Raw genomic sequence first — 15,207 nt, forward strand, 5'->3', positions numbered from 1 at the left:
GCCACTAGACCATCCGCTAGAGATGAGAATATCATACATTGAGTACATGAACAAAAAACAGCAGAGAAACATATATGAAAGAAAACATACATCATAGTAGGTGGGAAGAAATAAAATGTTGTCATATGTAGTTCCTGAAGCGTCCCAGCAGTTTGGCAAGGCTTCCAACTAATGGAGCTCGATTACATGAATTGGAAGCTGCAACGATCCAGTTAATAGCCCGGTGTCTAACACCAGTCATCAACGACTTTGCGGAACCTGACCCTGACATTGTCTCCTTGGGATGTCTCGGAGTCGAAAACCTAGCCTGCCACAAGCCCGTCCCTGCGTCTGTGGTTTAATTGTTAGTCAAAGTTCTAACTCGAAATGCGTGTGCGCTATTTTTTGTGAAAAGGAGAGAGTAATTTGTAATTACCTAATAATTGAAAAACTAACATCAATCAATGAATTACTACTAGATCAACTCAATAACCTTTTTTACCGATTGTCTTGTAAGGGCATGAGCAATGTGAGATTGCTAAGATGAAAAGCTAGAACCGGCCGGTCTCCAGCGATCGAGATGGAACAAGCGCCGCCTGGTTGCCGGCGGCAGTCTCACGGCTCGGCCTGTTGATCGAGATTGGATGTATAGATCTCCTGATTCCACGCTGATTCCATTCAATTGGGCAAGCTATTAGAACCATGTAAGGTCCAAAAAATATACATGCAGACAGGCCTGCATATACGTAGCTGGGTGACCCTGGCTTTCATGGGCCCTGGGCGGCGCCGCCCGCCCCACGTCCCCGCCTCCTCAAAGGACCGGGCCACGGCTAGCTCCGCGTAGTACAGTTGGGCCAGCCCGATAACGAGTCTTGTGCAGCCGATTAACCCGTTTTTCGTTTCTTTTTTCCTTCTTTATTTTCTTTCTTTCTTTCCTAAGTAAATACAAGAAGTTTCGAAGAAAATTTTGTTTGATAGAGTTGAACAATGTTTTTTGACGATAATCAATATTTTTTTTCTATATGGACTCACTCACCGTAAGAGACACATGGTTCAAATAAATCACATTCTTGACTTTTAGTTTTAAAGTTACGAATTGTCAAAAATATTAAATTTGCAAACAACAGTAGCAGTACAAAGGAACAACTGCAACGCTAGTACAGCCACTCTCCAGCGTGGCATTCCCCCGTCATCATCGCCTTCAAGAACAATATGCATCAGGAAAGTACATATGCACAGGCTGGCCTTTGCATGGTCTAAACAAGGCACTAGAATTTTTTCCAGTATATCTAAAGAAAGGCAACAGACTTGGGAGATGACAATACATTACAATCCCCAGCAAAATTCTCTGTCTGGAGTTCTGCAAAACAGCCTGAGCTCAGCATCAGTAGCATATTTTCATAAGAATGCCGACGGTGCTCGCGATCGTGCACTGAGAATCAGGTCAAGATCTACCTCCTTGCTAGCTTCGACCGTAGGAGCCCTTCCAATATGATCCTGCCGAACTGGAAACAGCTCCAGGCAGGCTTCAGAAGCCACATCATCATCCATTGGGACGAATCCAATAGACTGGCAGCAGTCGTGCATAGGTGGAGACTCACTGCCTGCTGCAGATCCGGCATTCACCATCTCCCCCGGCACTGAGAACAAGAGTGCGCCTTCGCTGACCATCTCCTGGATGAGTTGCTGTGCTCTCGGAGTCCGTGCTGCGACAAATCCAAACAATTGGGTTGGCCCGTGCTCGGCAGTATCTGTTGGCTTGGGAGTGACCGCAGCAGGTCCAGAGCCACCTGATGGCTTGGCCAAGTCTTGTTCATCTTCTTGGCTGTGTACTTCAGGTGCATGTAGTTTAGGGTCCAACCTTGGCTGCGTAGAACAGTTTGATGTAGCTTTTGGAGGGTTCAGCTTTGCGGACGACGAATTTTTGCCTTCACCCATGATAGCTTCTGTAGCCCCCTCTTGAGCCTCAAAATCATGATCCACCAGCAATTGATTCTCGACATGAACAACATCCTTCAGAATGGAAGTGTCATGGCCTGGTGCCTCGCATTGTACATCATATTGTTGGCCTGCAAAATGATGTTCTTGTGTCTCCCCTTCCTTGGCACATGCTGAACCGTCTTGTTGTTCAACTAGAACATCTTTGTTCTCAGACTCAACTTCCGTGCGCTTGAACAATCCCCACAGGTAGTGTTTCCCCTGGCACACTAAACACAACATATTTTGATCAGTGCCTGGTATGCCATTGTTTATGATGCAACGCATAGCTTGTCCAATGCAATATCTGGTTGGGAAAAAATAGACCACCTAACTGGACATGACAGATTGATAAGAAGCATAACATCTCAAGTACCAACTAGGTGCAATGCCATGATGACGATACAGAAACAAGAAATCTCCAATTGAACACATACCCTTATATTGGTCAGGCAATATAGTGGAGGGGAAGATTAGCAGCTCCGCGATACCAAGAGCAACTTTTAAGACAGAACTGCTCTCAATTAGTTCCTCCACTAGACCATCTGATTCTTCTTTTGAGCTAGAGATGAGCATGTCGGACCTTTTAGACTCAACATTGAGCAGAAGAAAGAAGCAGAAAAACATAAATGCACACATACCTCATACTAGGTGGGAAGAAATACAACGCAATGTTGTCATCAGTAGGTCCTGAAGCCTCCCAGCTCTTTGGCCAGGCTTCGAACTGAGGGAGCTTGATTACTTCAACTACTGTTTGCAATGATCTAGATAATTGCCACACAAGCTCGCATGCTTTGGTCGACAGGTGTGCATCCAGCCAGACAAACTCTTCAGCGTTTATCTGCAAAATTCCACTGTTGACATAATAACAGAAAGTGAGAAAACATCAGTATAGATAAATATAACCATGATTGTGAGACAGAGTCTGGCTTACCTCCATATAGGTTCATCAATGGGTTGTGAATACATACAACATTGTTGATCGGCAGCCACTGAATCAAAAGGCATTCTGGTTTGGAGAAGATGATCCTTTGCTACTAGAGTTTGTGATGTCAAGTTTGAAACATCATTCCGAGCATTGCCGGTACCTACCATAACCTCTTCATCTAAGTTTGCCTCTCTATATACCCTCCTTTTCTTCACGGGCCGAGTAATTTCAAAAGCTTCAGGAGTCAAAACATCCAGCTGTACAGCATGTTCACCATCATTATTGACATTTTGATTGTTAAATTCTCCAGACTGTACAGCCTCATCAACACAATCATCGTCTATTCTAGGCTTGCTCATTGATCCATCACACTCAAGAGACCGATGATTAAAATCTTCAGACTTCACCTCTGCAACCTGTTCTTCGTCATCATCTAGTAGAACGAGCCGTCTTTGCTTTTTTCGGTTGTCTGTAGCATATTGATCAACAGGAATGGAATGTCCATCCTCGTCCTCTGTATCGCTGTCCTCCAGAACAATGATCTCTTTAAAACTGGTTTCAGAGAAGGAACTTGAATCAGCTCCATCCAGTAGCTTTGATGCTTCACTCTGATTATCCTCTGCTAAGACTGGTGTCACACGGCAACCCATTGGACTTCCAATTTGAAAGTTCTCTGACAACGGACAGCTGCTTTCCTTTGGCAACACATTCATGTTTTCTGAAGAGGGCATTTTTCTGTCTACAGTCTGCACTGTGGAAGGCTGTGGCAGACTGGTAGTCATGCTTCCATTCTGCAAATCCCTGCTAGCTTTATTATCCGACTGGGACCTGACCTTTTTCTTCTCTCTCTCCAACATAAAGTTAGCACTTATGTTATCACTAACATCATGATGTGTTCCAATATTCTGCAGGGAACAAGGTGAGCCAACCTTATCCTTTGGGAGGTTCAACTGATCTGCAGCAGCACTCGGAGGAGATTCATATTCATCCAATGGATTTTGGAGATTGCTTTCATTTACCCTTAGTGGCAAGCGATTTGCAACACAATCACTGTTTAATGTACGAACAGAATGTTCGTTGCCAACCTGCTGGTTTTCATCATTGCTGGACTTAGATGTTTCCATGGTGATGACTTCAAAAGAGTGAAGTGTCTCCCCACTAGCACAAGAATGAGCATTTCTATCGGTCTTGTTACCCATTGGTTGCACATGTGACCTTCTGTGCTTCCTTGATGAAGAATTCTTTCTTGAAAAATCTTTTTTTCTTCGAGATTTACTTTTAGACTTGCATGATTTATGTTTATGGTCTCTACATGACCCTGGTTCCTTTACTGACTTCTCACTCGTAGTACTTGGATGGTGTATTGCAGAACTAGAATGAGCATGCCTTTGATTTGTCGCCTTATGTATAGATTTCCTAACTTCATCATGTCTTGGTAGGCATTCATCACAGAACCAGCTTTTAAGTGACGATACATCAAAAAGAACCTTAGCCAGACAGTATCTACAAAATGATTAATTAGTAACCAGAATAATTAAAGAGCAGTTTTTTTTTGCAAACAATAGAAACATATGAAGCAATGTTGTAAGGCTCACAAAACTATGTACATAAACTATCACATCTGATGTGACAATAATACATTTCATAATTACAAAAGAACTTTGTCGCTGGGTGTGTCCTGTAACAAGCTTAGCGTAAGAAAAAATGAATTTGACTGCTTCCCGATCCACATTTCCATCATGAGCGCAGCCAAAAAAATTACAAAACCAGTGGGAATCTGCGAAGAGATGAGAAAAAAAATTCTGTTCCTATTTTGCCGAAGTTTCAAATATTCATCTAATATGTTGCAGCAGCTATAGAAAAACATTCCATCATAAATATGAAATCTTTCCTATTAATCAATAAAAACAGGCATGAGTTGAATGGTCTAAGAAACACCATATATAACTTCAGAGGTGGTACATGAAGAATATCACAAGTAAATTATCAATACTAAGATAAGATGCCTATAAATGATCAAGGGAAAGTATCCAGTGAAAACCCTCATTGGGTGAAAACTTGCAAACTTTTCTCGTCGGCCATTGGATGTAAAACATGTGAGTAAATTTCACGGAACCACACTTTTTGTGGCAGCTGTCTCACAAAGCCACGGTTGTTTGTAATAGTCTCACAAAACCACAACTTTTGGGGCAGCTGGTTTCAAAAAACCCTAATCTCAATAATTAAGCTGGTTGATGGCGTTTCCGATAACCTGGGGCCACCAGCCAGATGCCACGTCATCTTCCCCAACACGTTTTTGACACCCGTTTTCAACTCCACGTCAGTTTCTACCTGACCCAAGACATCACCAGCTGTCACTAGAGCAAAGGCAGATGCCGTGGCGTCGAAAATGGGCATAAAAAACGGGTCGGGGAAGATGACGTGGCATCTGATTGGTGGCCCCGCGTTGTCGGAAACACCATCAATCAGCTTAATTATCGAGATTAGGTTTTTTGAAACCAGCTGCCCAAAAGTTGTGGTTTTGTGAGACTATTACAAACAACCGGGATTTTGTGAGACAACTGACACAAAAAGTGTGGTTCTGTGAAATTTACTCAAAACATGTGGTCTAGATGAGAGGTGGGAATCCCACAATCACTTAAATGCATTTTCGCAGAAAACCCCCCAACGAAGAGGGCTTCAGTTCAGAGTAGAGAGAGAAAAGTGGGGGGGGGGGGGGGACGGGCAGGGCTGGCTTGGTCCCTGCCTCCGCCACTGGATGTCGGTAAATTAGCAGAAAACAACCAAAACACCTCTGCTATAACCCACAAAATGTGTACTACGGTGGTAGTGATATTGAAAAATTCACCAAGAACCCAACACATGGTGGGCTGTAATTAATTCACAAAAATGTCCATAATAGTGATTTGTTCCGACTAGTAAAAAGTGGCTCAGAAACAGTTGCCGATGGTCATGATGTTGGAAAATCTTTCGAACATCCAAAAGTCGTGGGTATAGCCACGAAAACGGCAAGAACAATTATTTTTCCTGACCGGCCAAAACGGCTCACGGAAGTTGCCAAAATGGTGTTTTTTCGACTGGCAAAAAATGGTCTGGAAAAGTTTACAGGGGTTACGATTTTTCATAACGTCCAAAACATGTACCGGGGTCACGGCATCGAAAGCATGGGTGGAAACTGAGGAGACACGGGTTATAAACCAAAAAAATGGCCAGAAGGAGTTTCTTTTTGACCGGTCAAAAAGACTGAAAACATGTACCAAGAGTCATGATATCGCAGAAAAGACCGAAAACCGTGCAAATCGTATTAATAAAATCCTCGTATATATACATCGGGCATAACAAATCTTAAAATCCATATACATACTCGTACGCAATACAAACTCAACAATAATCAACCAGCCGCCATAGACTAACACGTGCGAATCAAATACTCCTATGTACGTTCATCAATCTTTCTTGAGGATCTTGATGTCCTTCCAGCGAGACTCCATGCGACTAGAGTCATGGTTCTGCGCGTACACCCCGAACTTGAAGTAATGCACGTCCCCACCGCGCCCCGGCACCCGGAGCTTCTCCACGCCGTCAACGAACACGGTGAGCACGGACGCTTCCACATCATGGATCACATTAAGCCGGAACCAACGATCATAGATGCCGTCCTCGACCACCTGCCTATCATAGTACCGGAGCGCGCCGCCGTAGACGTGCAGCATGAGCGTGGTGGCCGTCTCGCCGCCGCCGAAGACCTGCATGACGGACACCCCGGAGGTTCCGGAGGGCACGTAGCCGTAGCCCTCGAACTGCCACACGCCGGAGCTGTAGTCGTAACCCTTCATCCTCATCTCCGTTCTCGGGCTCGTGTGGCTCTGCCGGGCGTGCGGCTTGTCGGAGGCCAGAACCCAGAGGCGGCGCACCGTGCCGTCGAAGCTGTACCGGGCGCCGATTGACTCGTCGTAGGGACGTTGTAGGAGGAAGTTTTCCTCGGTTAGACTCACTGCCGTGAACCCCTCCGTCGGGTCGGCGGCGGTGGCGTTGGGTGGTGCCCTTGCTGCGGCGGCGAATGATGCCGGTGGCGGCGAGGCCAGGAAGACTAGCAGGCATAGACTGACGGCCCAGGTGATCATGGTGTGAGGAGCCATTCGTGCTTTGTGTGTGTGTGTGTAGCTTCTGCTTTGGGTTTGGTTGTCGAGGCTTGTGATGAGATGCAAAGGATGCAAGTTGTGTGTGCCTTATGTAGTGTTCCAGGAGGATGGAATTATACATTAGGAAAGAAAAATGTAGTTCTCCTATGGGTAATTAAGAAGAGTCAGATTTGCCCGTGAAGTTACCGTATTGCTGAATCTAAACTCGCAGAGACGGTCTCGGCCCGGCCAAAACCTTGCTAAAATAATTACTGCGCTAATTTGACTGCATTGTTATTACATTGGACGCCCTATTTTTACGTGCAGCAATTAGCATCAACGGCACGCACGTTGTTAATCTTGTACCGTTTTTTACGGACGGTAAAAAGAAGGGAAAGAAAGAAAAATCACGCTAGTCTAGTACTTAGATAGATTTCCTTGTGCACGGCGATCCATCGGCTGCGTGTCCTCGTGAACACGGCACGTTAATATTTGGGGCCTGATGACAAAGCATTTGGATCCCGTGAGCTATTTGGATAGAGTGCTGCTTTTCAACGAGCTAGCCCACGATCTCACTTTTTTCCTGTTGTTTGCCCGAGCGGGAGAGCCAGATTCACACGAGTCTGGTAGATCGATTTCCTTGTGGACGGCGATCCATCGACTGCGTGTCCTTGTGAACAGGCGACGTTAATATTTGGTGCCTGACGCCAAAGCACGGGGTATTGACTGACTGACGGCGGGATCCATGTTATTGGTCCTGCTACAGACAATTGCGGGATGCAACAGATGAACAGAAGATGGCGCAACGTTCAAGCTGCTCGCTACTGCAAAAAGGTGGAGCAGTTGTACAAAATCAGGTCAAATTAGCTGCATTTTTTTTAATTTAAACAAGCCAACTAAAATACATGCCAGTTCGACCCCTCAAAAGGACCCCCAAAAAACATATCGGAGTATCTTTCTCTTCAGGGTAAGAGACACTACAGTCCCACAAAGCTGGTCAGGATCAAGGTGCCTACCAAGCATGAAAGACAAATTTTACCACAGACGGCTTGTTATGTCAGCTTGGGGCTCTACCACGGCGACCAAGCGGACTGGTGCCATGGAAAGCCTGTGTTGTGTTACCTTAGCTGAATTCTCAGGACTGCCTATGCTCCTAATGTCGGATGATCCTCAGGAGCCGGAGCCGCATTCTACTTTCTGACGTTTCGACTGCTGTGATTGCTTCATCCACTCCATGCACTCCTCCACGGTCCCTTCCGGATGCGCGAGCTGCCACTTCACCAGCCTTTGTTGCTGGAAGAAAGTGTAGTCCCTTGCGTTAGGAGTGTCCAGGAACTAGACTAGTGCGATCAGTTGCAATGGGAAGGGGGCAGTGTCATAGTAATATTACCCATTTCCCAATCAAGGGACCTCCTGACTTGACCTGCATGGTCCCCATGATGGCCTTCCCGTCTAGCAACGGCTTCATTTTCCACACACTGTCGAGACCTGGTGAAGTCAAACAATAAGGCATAAATCAGGATGATAAAACATATACATTAATTTAACAGAGGTGGGTATGAGACAAAACACATAAACTGCTCCCCATATAGGAGATTGAGAAGAGGTATGCGGTTATTAGCCAAGTCCTTTACCAAGCTCAGTTATTGAACGCTCAACACTGATGTATTTCTCCTTCCTTAGATGTAGCTCATCCTGCTGGCTGAGGGAACCACTGGGCTTGTCAACTTCTGGATGGATGAGAGTTGAGATAAAAAGTGCCACACGCCAAAAGTCTTTAATTTCACGAAGTATAAGTCCTGAAATGATCAACCTGTCAGAAATTTTGATCCAATAGCAGAACGGAATAACACTGAACGAATAGATCCAGTTGATGCAGAAGAAGCAAGTATCCTATCAAGTTAAATCAAAATATATTATGTACCTCTAATAGTCATATTAAGGCTGAACATCAGAAACGTCGGATTATAAAGAACTGACAATTAAAAGGGACATTTAAAATTTAAAATAAGCATGATCAGCACTGACCTGCCAAAACACGTTTTACTAAGTCCGTTGGTATCTCGAGATATTCATCATCCAGCTTCTCTTTAACAATTTCCAGATTTTCATTTGACTCAAAGAGAACAATTAATTCGGCAAACTTTTCACTTGCAACATGTATGTTCACAATCTTCAAATGCACAAAAGATAATAAGAAGTTAATCTTTTAATTACAGCAGACAAGAAATTGAATAAGCAGAAACAACTGTTGTTGAGTTGATGCCTGCTCAGGATTGTGTACCGTGTCAGCATCACTAGCTTTCAACTTTAGAGAGTTCCGAATAATATAGCTAACAACGGGAACCTGCGGATGATGAAACATGCTTGTTAGCTTACTTCCTAAAAAACAGTAGAGGGAAAATTAATATGTTAATCATAGAGTTGTTTTTTATTTATTTAAATATACCCACCTCCAAGAGTGCTTTCTAAATAACGCAAAATATTTTGCACCACACAACCAACCAGCCCTCTAATAACAATTTAAGTTAGTCCTTCAGGCAAAGATTAGCATTTAATATTCAGCTTCAGAAAGCCTGCTCTATCCAAAAAGTTTCTATTACCGTGCAACCAGCAAGTATACCCACGTAAGCACTTGCGAAGCGTTGAAAATTGTACACAAACTAAAAATATTATAATAGTACGAAATTTCATTTGCTGAAGTCAAAATACGATCATGATACACCAAGCCTGCCATCTCCATGCATTTTGGATTGGGGAAACCTTCATGCATGAGTTAGACAACCTTATGTCGAAATACGGTCATGATACACCAAGCCTGCCATCTCCAATCAGTATAGTTACAAGCAAGCTTGTTTGTTTATGCGATTGCAGAAAAGTGGATGATTTGGTCAACCAAAGATCACAAACATACACAGTTTGCCTCCTTAATTACTCAAGTTTCGGATGAAATAAGTTTGGAGGATGCATGAGTCTGATGTTACCTTCTTTGATTTTTTGTCCATGTAGACCATATTCCGAACTGGGGTAAATAATGCACTATACAGGCAAAGCCTTTGCTGTTCATCCTAAACACCATCACAAATCTTAATTTTAGGAAAACAAAACAATATCAATCACAGTCAATTGTGTGTTTCTTGTCAGCCATTAGACCTGTCCACTTCTGGATAAACAATATCAATTACGTAGGGAATCATTAAAAACACTAAGATAAAATTTGAGGAGTTTAGTGTCACAGATCTTCAGGATTACAATACTATGCTAAACCATATATAAGTATGCAACAATATCTACACGGAGATACTGCAAATATGGAAAGACATTTCTTCTGTACTCCCAAGAGTCATAGTTCAATCAGGTTCAAAAACATGTTGTAAAAACTGATATTTATAAAACTCTGAAGGTCATGAAATCTTAAGTGACTGTTGCATGTATAAGTAATTGATTGCCACAAACGAATGCAATACAATGTTACAGATAAGAATCGGGATCGGTTTGTCTTAATCACTGGAGTGAAGTTACAGAAGTCCCTCTTGACCATATGCATTTTAATGCCAAGCACATGAAACAGATAAAATCAACAAATCATGACAGAAAAAGGAATTTTAAGTGTGTTATTTATAAAAGATAAATGCTGAAAACCAACATACCTGTGACTTGGAATCAGAACCACCACTGAACACTGAGCGGCCAATAGAACGTGCAAGATTCCACGCTACTTCAATATGTGAAACACAAAGCCTGTATTAACAGAAGATATGAGATGAAACTGAACTGAAGTGTATATGCTAATGGAAATAAAATGACCAGTGCAATACTGATATTTATAAAACTCTGAAGGTCCTGAAATCTTAAGTGTAACTGCGTGGCATATACTTGCATGTATTTGAAACATACATAATTGGATATTAGAACAAGGACGTACCAATCATGTTTGTCAAGAACTGGAGGGTCGAGTTTCTCAGGAAAAGCAAAAACAACATAAAATAATCCTAAATCACGGATATAACACATTGCATTGACAGGGTGTTTGTCTGACATCATGAGGTCTACCTGCACAATATACAAACTACAAAATTCGTGACCAGAGGATATGCATAACATCACAGAATACATATTAAGAATGGCGAAGTTTGCTTGTATGTACAATAAAGTAAGAAGGAACAAGAAATCAAACCTCGTGACCAACGCGTTCTCGGCTGATCTTTGTACCAAGTTCAGACTTCACCTTTTCATCAGATGCGGCTTCTTTCAACTCTTCAGCTAATGTAAAGCTGAATCTGGCAGCTGTCAGCGATGTATATTAGCATATGCAGAGAAAACGATAACTATCCAAGTAAATACCACACTCTTTAATTATACGCCACAGTCCATTTCTTGATCAGTCATTTACACAAGCAAGTAAGATGGCCACGAATTGACAACTATCCTAGTATACATCCTTCACGTGTAAGACGCTATCAACTTATTAGCAAGTCCTTATCATGAACACATCTGTAATCTTACAACAAATTTAGAAAATATTCACAAGAATTATTACCAAACCGAATTGCTCGAAGAACCCTGAGGGGGTCATCCAGGAAGGTTGACTTGGCCGGTAAAGGAGTAACAATGAGGCCCTTTTTCAGATCTTCAAGACCTGCATGTATTATGGGGTCACCATGATTACATAACAGCAGGAGAAGTCACATGAATTTATGAACTTGTAATAACGACTAAACTCACCTCTTCCAGTTAAATCTTCCACTGATTTAGTGTTGATGTTAAAGAATAAGCTGTCAAAATTTGAATTTTAGGAAGACTAAATACTGTACTAAGTTAGAATCAAAATTGTAGCAATGAAAGCATGCATTAGAGAACAACAAATTCGTCTGCAAATGAAATCACATGGCATTACCTATTAATTGTTAGGTCCCTGCGTAATGCATCTTCTTTGGCTGTACCGATCTCCTACACGTTACAAAACATGGCGTAGCTGTAAACTGGTTACAACTTGCAACAGACTATCTAGAGCAAGGGGAGGGGGTTGATATGAAGTGAAGAGATGAATAAGGAAAATAGAGTTGTAAATATTGAGCTGTCAACAACATTAATGTGTACCAATTGCAATTTAATCAACATATGGATTAGTCGTTCTAATACAATACCCACATAAAACAGAAGCCATACCCAAAATACACATGGCAAAGTAAAAGTCTTTATAAATACAAATAGTACATATACACAAAAAGATAATATCTATTATATGCAATGATAAATGCATGTGCGTACCACGGTAGGAATACGACTGTTTTCAGCATACTTTTCGGACCTCAAGTTGACAAAATCAATCCAGATATCATATATGAGCATTCTTGCAGTTTCCAAATGCTTGGATTGATCAGGGTTGCTGCAACAAAAGGTACAAAATGTCACAATTCCATGGTAAAAGGCATTTACTTGATTTCAGATGTCAATATGGGCACAGGAGTAGGTACACTTAGGAACATATACACAATACTCATCTTGCACTAAAGTCTGACCTTCCCTGCCTCCATCTACGTGTCTATTTTCTTCCCACACATATAAAACTCAACTTGAAAATTACAATGTATAAAAACATAGAGATCATGAAATTTAATTGCATGTCTGAAATGCTGTTAATTACTGTTCTTGATTTTGACAACCAAGTGTGATGTGATGATATTTCATACGGAAGGCGTAAAGCCCAGGTTATACTGAATGCATAACAGAAAGTTTTTGCACATACCATAACAAATTCTCACAAGGGGCCACAGTCCCACAAGGGCAATCAGATTACAACACATACCATGGGAATATCAAATCATCACTAGGTAGAAATATTAGCAACATCAGAACAAGGGTAACAAAGATTGCATACCACTGGATAACACCAATTCCTTTTTGCTCCTCACCCATCAACTCGGAGTACTCATTTACTTTCTCGCAGAAATTTTGGCCCGTCATATTATCAAGTGCGATGTCAATATCAGCAGAGTCCTTCCCCAACAGCTGCCAAGAATATGCCAAAGCAAGAGTTATGTCCCAAAACTAACCAACCACCGTTTCATAAAATACAAACCACAAAGCTATAAAGTGCAAATTCCTTTTTCTTGCAAACAGATGAAAGTTCATGATATAATTCTAGTCCTCCAGAATCTGGTGGCTTTTAATCAGCTCATACAGAAATCATCGCCTAATTGTTGAATACACAATCAGACAATCAAATAGCACAATCCAATGAAAACGTAGAAATGAACATGTCACTGAGGAAATTCTTCACTTCTTTACTCTTTATGAGAAAACCAATCAGTTATCCGATGCCACATCAATGCCATATTGTTGCACTTGCACCTAGAACCCTCAGCCTGAATACAGTGCAAAGCATGGATCTCCTAACACACATAAGCATCAACAATCCAAGACTATCAACAAGCAGAATGGGACATCCCCACCAGCCCAACGTTCCACAAGCATGCAAATTGTGACCAACTTTAACTGCAAGGAACCCTTAACAGACAAAGAACTACACTCTCCACTCAGCTGAGGTACACAAGAACACACAAAAATCAAACAATCCAGTTCATGAATCATGACATGATTTAGCAGTTTCAAAAAATCTCACACAAAACCTCGAGTCCTCTACGACAAAGCATCAATCCCAAATGACCATCAAAAAATTGGTAGCAACACAGAAAACTACCCAAATCCAACAGAAACAAGGAATTTTCTGTAACCATCATTGATGGAACCATCCCCTTCCTCGTCAGTCCATCATTCCAAAGAAAATAAAATTAAAAACAAACAGTTCCACTGCCTGATCATAATACACTTCCACCCCAAACCCCAATCAGAACCCTAAACAATCTAAACAAGTCATCTTCAGTAATCTGCATCATCCAACACTCTCTTCCCAAACAAATCCTCATCAGAAGGGAAACAATTGTTCTCAAACAACAAATTCTCATAAGGGATACAATGCGACACAACTATTGAAGTCTTCCCCACATTTCGTGCAAGCAACTAGAAACCACGCCATAAACCCTACACTCTAAACCACAACTAGCACTCCAATTAGGCTCACCTTGTCCCTGACCCATCCCCCGGCGACGCGGAGCTGGGTGCCGAGGCCGAAGTGGGCGACGACGTCGAGCAGCCGACGGAAGATCCTCTCCTCCTCCTCCGTCAGCTCCACACTCTCCCTGACCTCCACGCACCGCTGCGGCGCCCCAGCCAACGCCATGCCCGGGGGGCCGGTGAAGGCGCGGATGGTGGGGAGAGCGAGGAAGCTGGAGGTTCTAGGTGGGACGCCTACGGCGGCAGCTGTCCGAAGAGGTGCCGGGAGGCGGCGGCGGAGAGGGGAGAGGAGATGGAGGAGGATGCCGCTGCGAGGTGGGAGGAGGAGGAGGCGAAGAGACATGCGGCGGTTTTGCATCCCGGTGCTGTGGTGGAGGCATTCCTAAGCCGTGCGGCGTGCGCCGCCGCCCCTTCGGCTGCGCTAACTTTTAAACGGGCCGTGCCGGCCCGCTAAGGCCAACCCCCGGCCCAGGCACGGCACATGAGCCCGGTCCCGCCGGCCCGGGCACGGTTGGCCCGGTAGGCCGAAAAAAAGCCCGTCACCGTCGCCGGCACAGCAGCCCCTGTCTCGCCGTAGGCCTCCTCCCCGTCCTACTCCGTCGATCTCCACCTCGCCGGAGGTCCAGCGCCGACGATTCCTGGGGCGGGATCGGGATCGGGAAGCTGAAAGGGGAGCGGCAGGCGGGATCAGGAGTCCCCAGGCAGTTGGGGACGAGACTGGCGGCGGAGAGGCCGGAGACGAGGGAGAGGCGGTAGGGGGCATGGACAGAGAGGATCGGGAGGGGAGACGAAGGACTGTCTGCGTTCTGCATCTTCGATCTGGATCGGGAGGAGGCATCGGCTGGGCCAGAAGAAACAGGAAGGGAAGATGGGCCAGAAGAGTTAGAAGACGAGCCAGAAAGATTAGATGAGGGGCTCCTGTGTTGTGAAAATAAAATAAAAAAGTTAAACGGGCCGTGCCCTGACGGCCCGCGGGCTTGAGGCCAAGGCCCATGCACGGTCCGAGGCGGGTCACGGCCCGGCACGACCCGTTTAATTTCGTGCCGGGATGGTGGAGTCCAAGTGGAGGCGGTTCTCAATATGTCGGAGCCCTGGGATGGGTGACAGAGATCTAGTGACATTCGT

At 43.8% G+C, this 15,207-nt stretch overlaps 3 protein-coding genes across 5 annotated transcripts; all 3 read right to left on the reverse strand.

Moving 5' to 3' along the window:
- Positions 1 to 1,075: 1,075 nt before the first annotated feature.
- LOC112272324 lies at positions 1,076 to 4,888 on the reverse strand. 2 transcript variants are annotated; one of them, XM_024462791.1, is made up of 5 exons: positions 2,891 to 4,888; positions 2,598 to 2,810; positions 2,394 to 2,518; positions 1,886 to 2,186; positions 1,455 to 1,845 (listed from the first exon to the last, which is right to left on the reverse strand). In XM_024462791.1, exons 1-5 carry the CDS (start codon positions 4,081 to 4,083, stop codon positions 1,602 to 1,604), a joined length of 2,076 nt encoding a protein of 691 aa, XP_024318559.1. In that variant the 5' UTR covers positions 4,084 to 4,888; the 3' UTR covers positions 1,455 to 1,601. The 2 variants fall into 2 exon arrangements, with proteins under 2 accessions (XP_024318558.1, XP_024318559.1); XM_024462790.1 differs by having other exon boundaries at positions 1,076 to 2,186; positions 2,891 to 4,885.
- Positions 4,889 to 6,164: 1,276 nt separating this feature from the next.
- LOC104585173 (citrate-binding protein) lies at positions 6,165 to 7,713 on the reverse strand. The gene has a single exon (XM_010241185.3). It carries the CDS (start codon positions 7,021 to 7,023, stop codon positions 6,331 to 6,333), a length of 693 nt encoding a protein of 230 aa, XP_010239487.1. The 5' UTR covers positions 7,024 to 7,713; the 3' UTR covers positions 6,165 to 6,330.
- A 145-nt stretch (positions 7,714 to 7,858) lies between these two features.
- On the reverse strand, positions 7,859 to 14,893 carry LOC100823932 (putative CCA tRNA nucleotidyltransferase 2). Of its 2 annotated transcripts, none has more exons than XM_010240370.3 (15): positions 14,090 to 14,893; positions 12,887 to 13,017; positions 12,277 to 12,394; positions 11,903 to 11,955; positions 11,731 to 11,780; positions 11,546 to 11,644; positions 11,183 to 11,292; positions 10,931 to 11,058; positions 10,656 to 10,746; positions 9,990 to 10,073; positions 9,272 to 9,352; positions 9,034 to 9,178; positions 8,640 to 8,804; positions 8,396 to 8,493; positions 7,859 to 8,298 (listed from the first exon to the last, which is right to left on the reverse strand). In XM_010240370.3, the coding sequence occupies exons 1-15, from the start codon at positions 14,438 to 14,440 to the stop codon at positions 8,176 to 8,178; spliced, it is 1,827 nt and encodes a 608-aa protein (XP_010238672.1). In that variant the 5' UTR covers positions 14,441 to 14,893; the 3' UTR covers positions 7,859 to 8,175. The 2 variants fall into 2 exon arrangements, with proteins under 2 accessions (XP_010238672.1, XP_003578836.2); XM_003578788.4 differs by having other exon boundaries at positions 9,290 to 9,352; positions 14,090 to 14,890.
- Positions 14,894 to 15,207: the final 314 nt, after the last annotated feature.

Source organism: Brachypodium distachyon, chromosome 4, assembly GCF_000005505.3.
Source record: "Brachypodium distachyon strain Bd21 chromosome 4, Brachypodium_distachyon_v3.0, whole genome shotgun sequence".
In the NCBI taxonomy this organism is placed as follows: Eukaryota; Viridiplantae; Streptophyta; class Magnoliopsida; order Poales; family Poaceae; genus Brachypodium; species Brachypodium distachyon.

Bases quoted from the DNA above. Each gene is read 5' to 3' on its own strand.
- LOC112272324 (XM_024462790.1), bottom strand. From the start codon at position 4,083: ATGGGTAACAAGACCGATAGAAATGCTCATTCTTGTGCTAGTGGGGAG. The intron at 2,519-2,597 runs GTATGTGTGCAT...GCTCATCTCTAG, and splicing joins TTCTTCCCACCTAGTATGAG to CTCAAAAGAAGAATCAGATG. The intron at 2,187-2,393 runs GTATGTGTTCAA...TGTTGTGTTTAG, and splicing joins ATTGCCTGACCAATATAAGG to TGTGCCAGGGGAAACACTAC.
- LOC104585173 (XM_010241185.3), bottom strand. From the start codon at position 7,023: ATGGCTCCTCACACCATGATCACCTGGGCCGTCAGTCTATGCCTGCTA.
- LOC100823932 (XM_010240370.3), bottom strand. From the start codon at position 14,440: ATGCAAAACCGCCGCATGTCTCTTCGCCTCCTCCTCCTCCCACCTCGC. The intron at 13,018-14,089 runs GTGAGCCTAATT...TATTCTTGGCAG, and splicing joins GGGGATGGGTCAGGGACAAG to CTGTTGGGGAAGGACTCTGC. The intron at 8,299-8,395 runs GTAATATTACTA...ACTTTCTTCCAG, and splicing joins GTCCCTTGATTGGGAAATGG to CAACAAAGGCTGGTGAAGTG.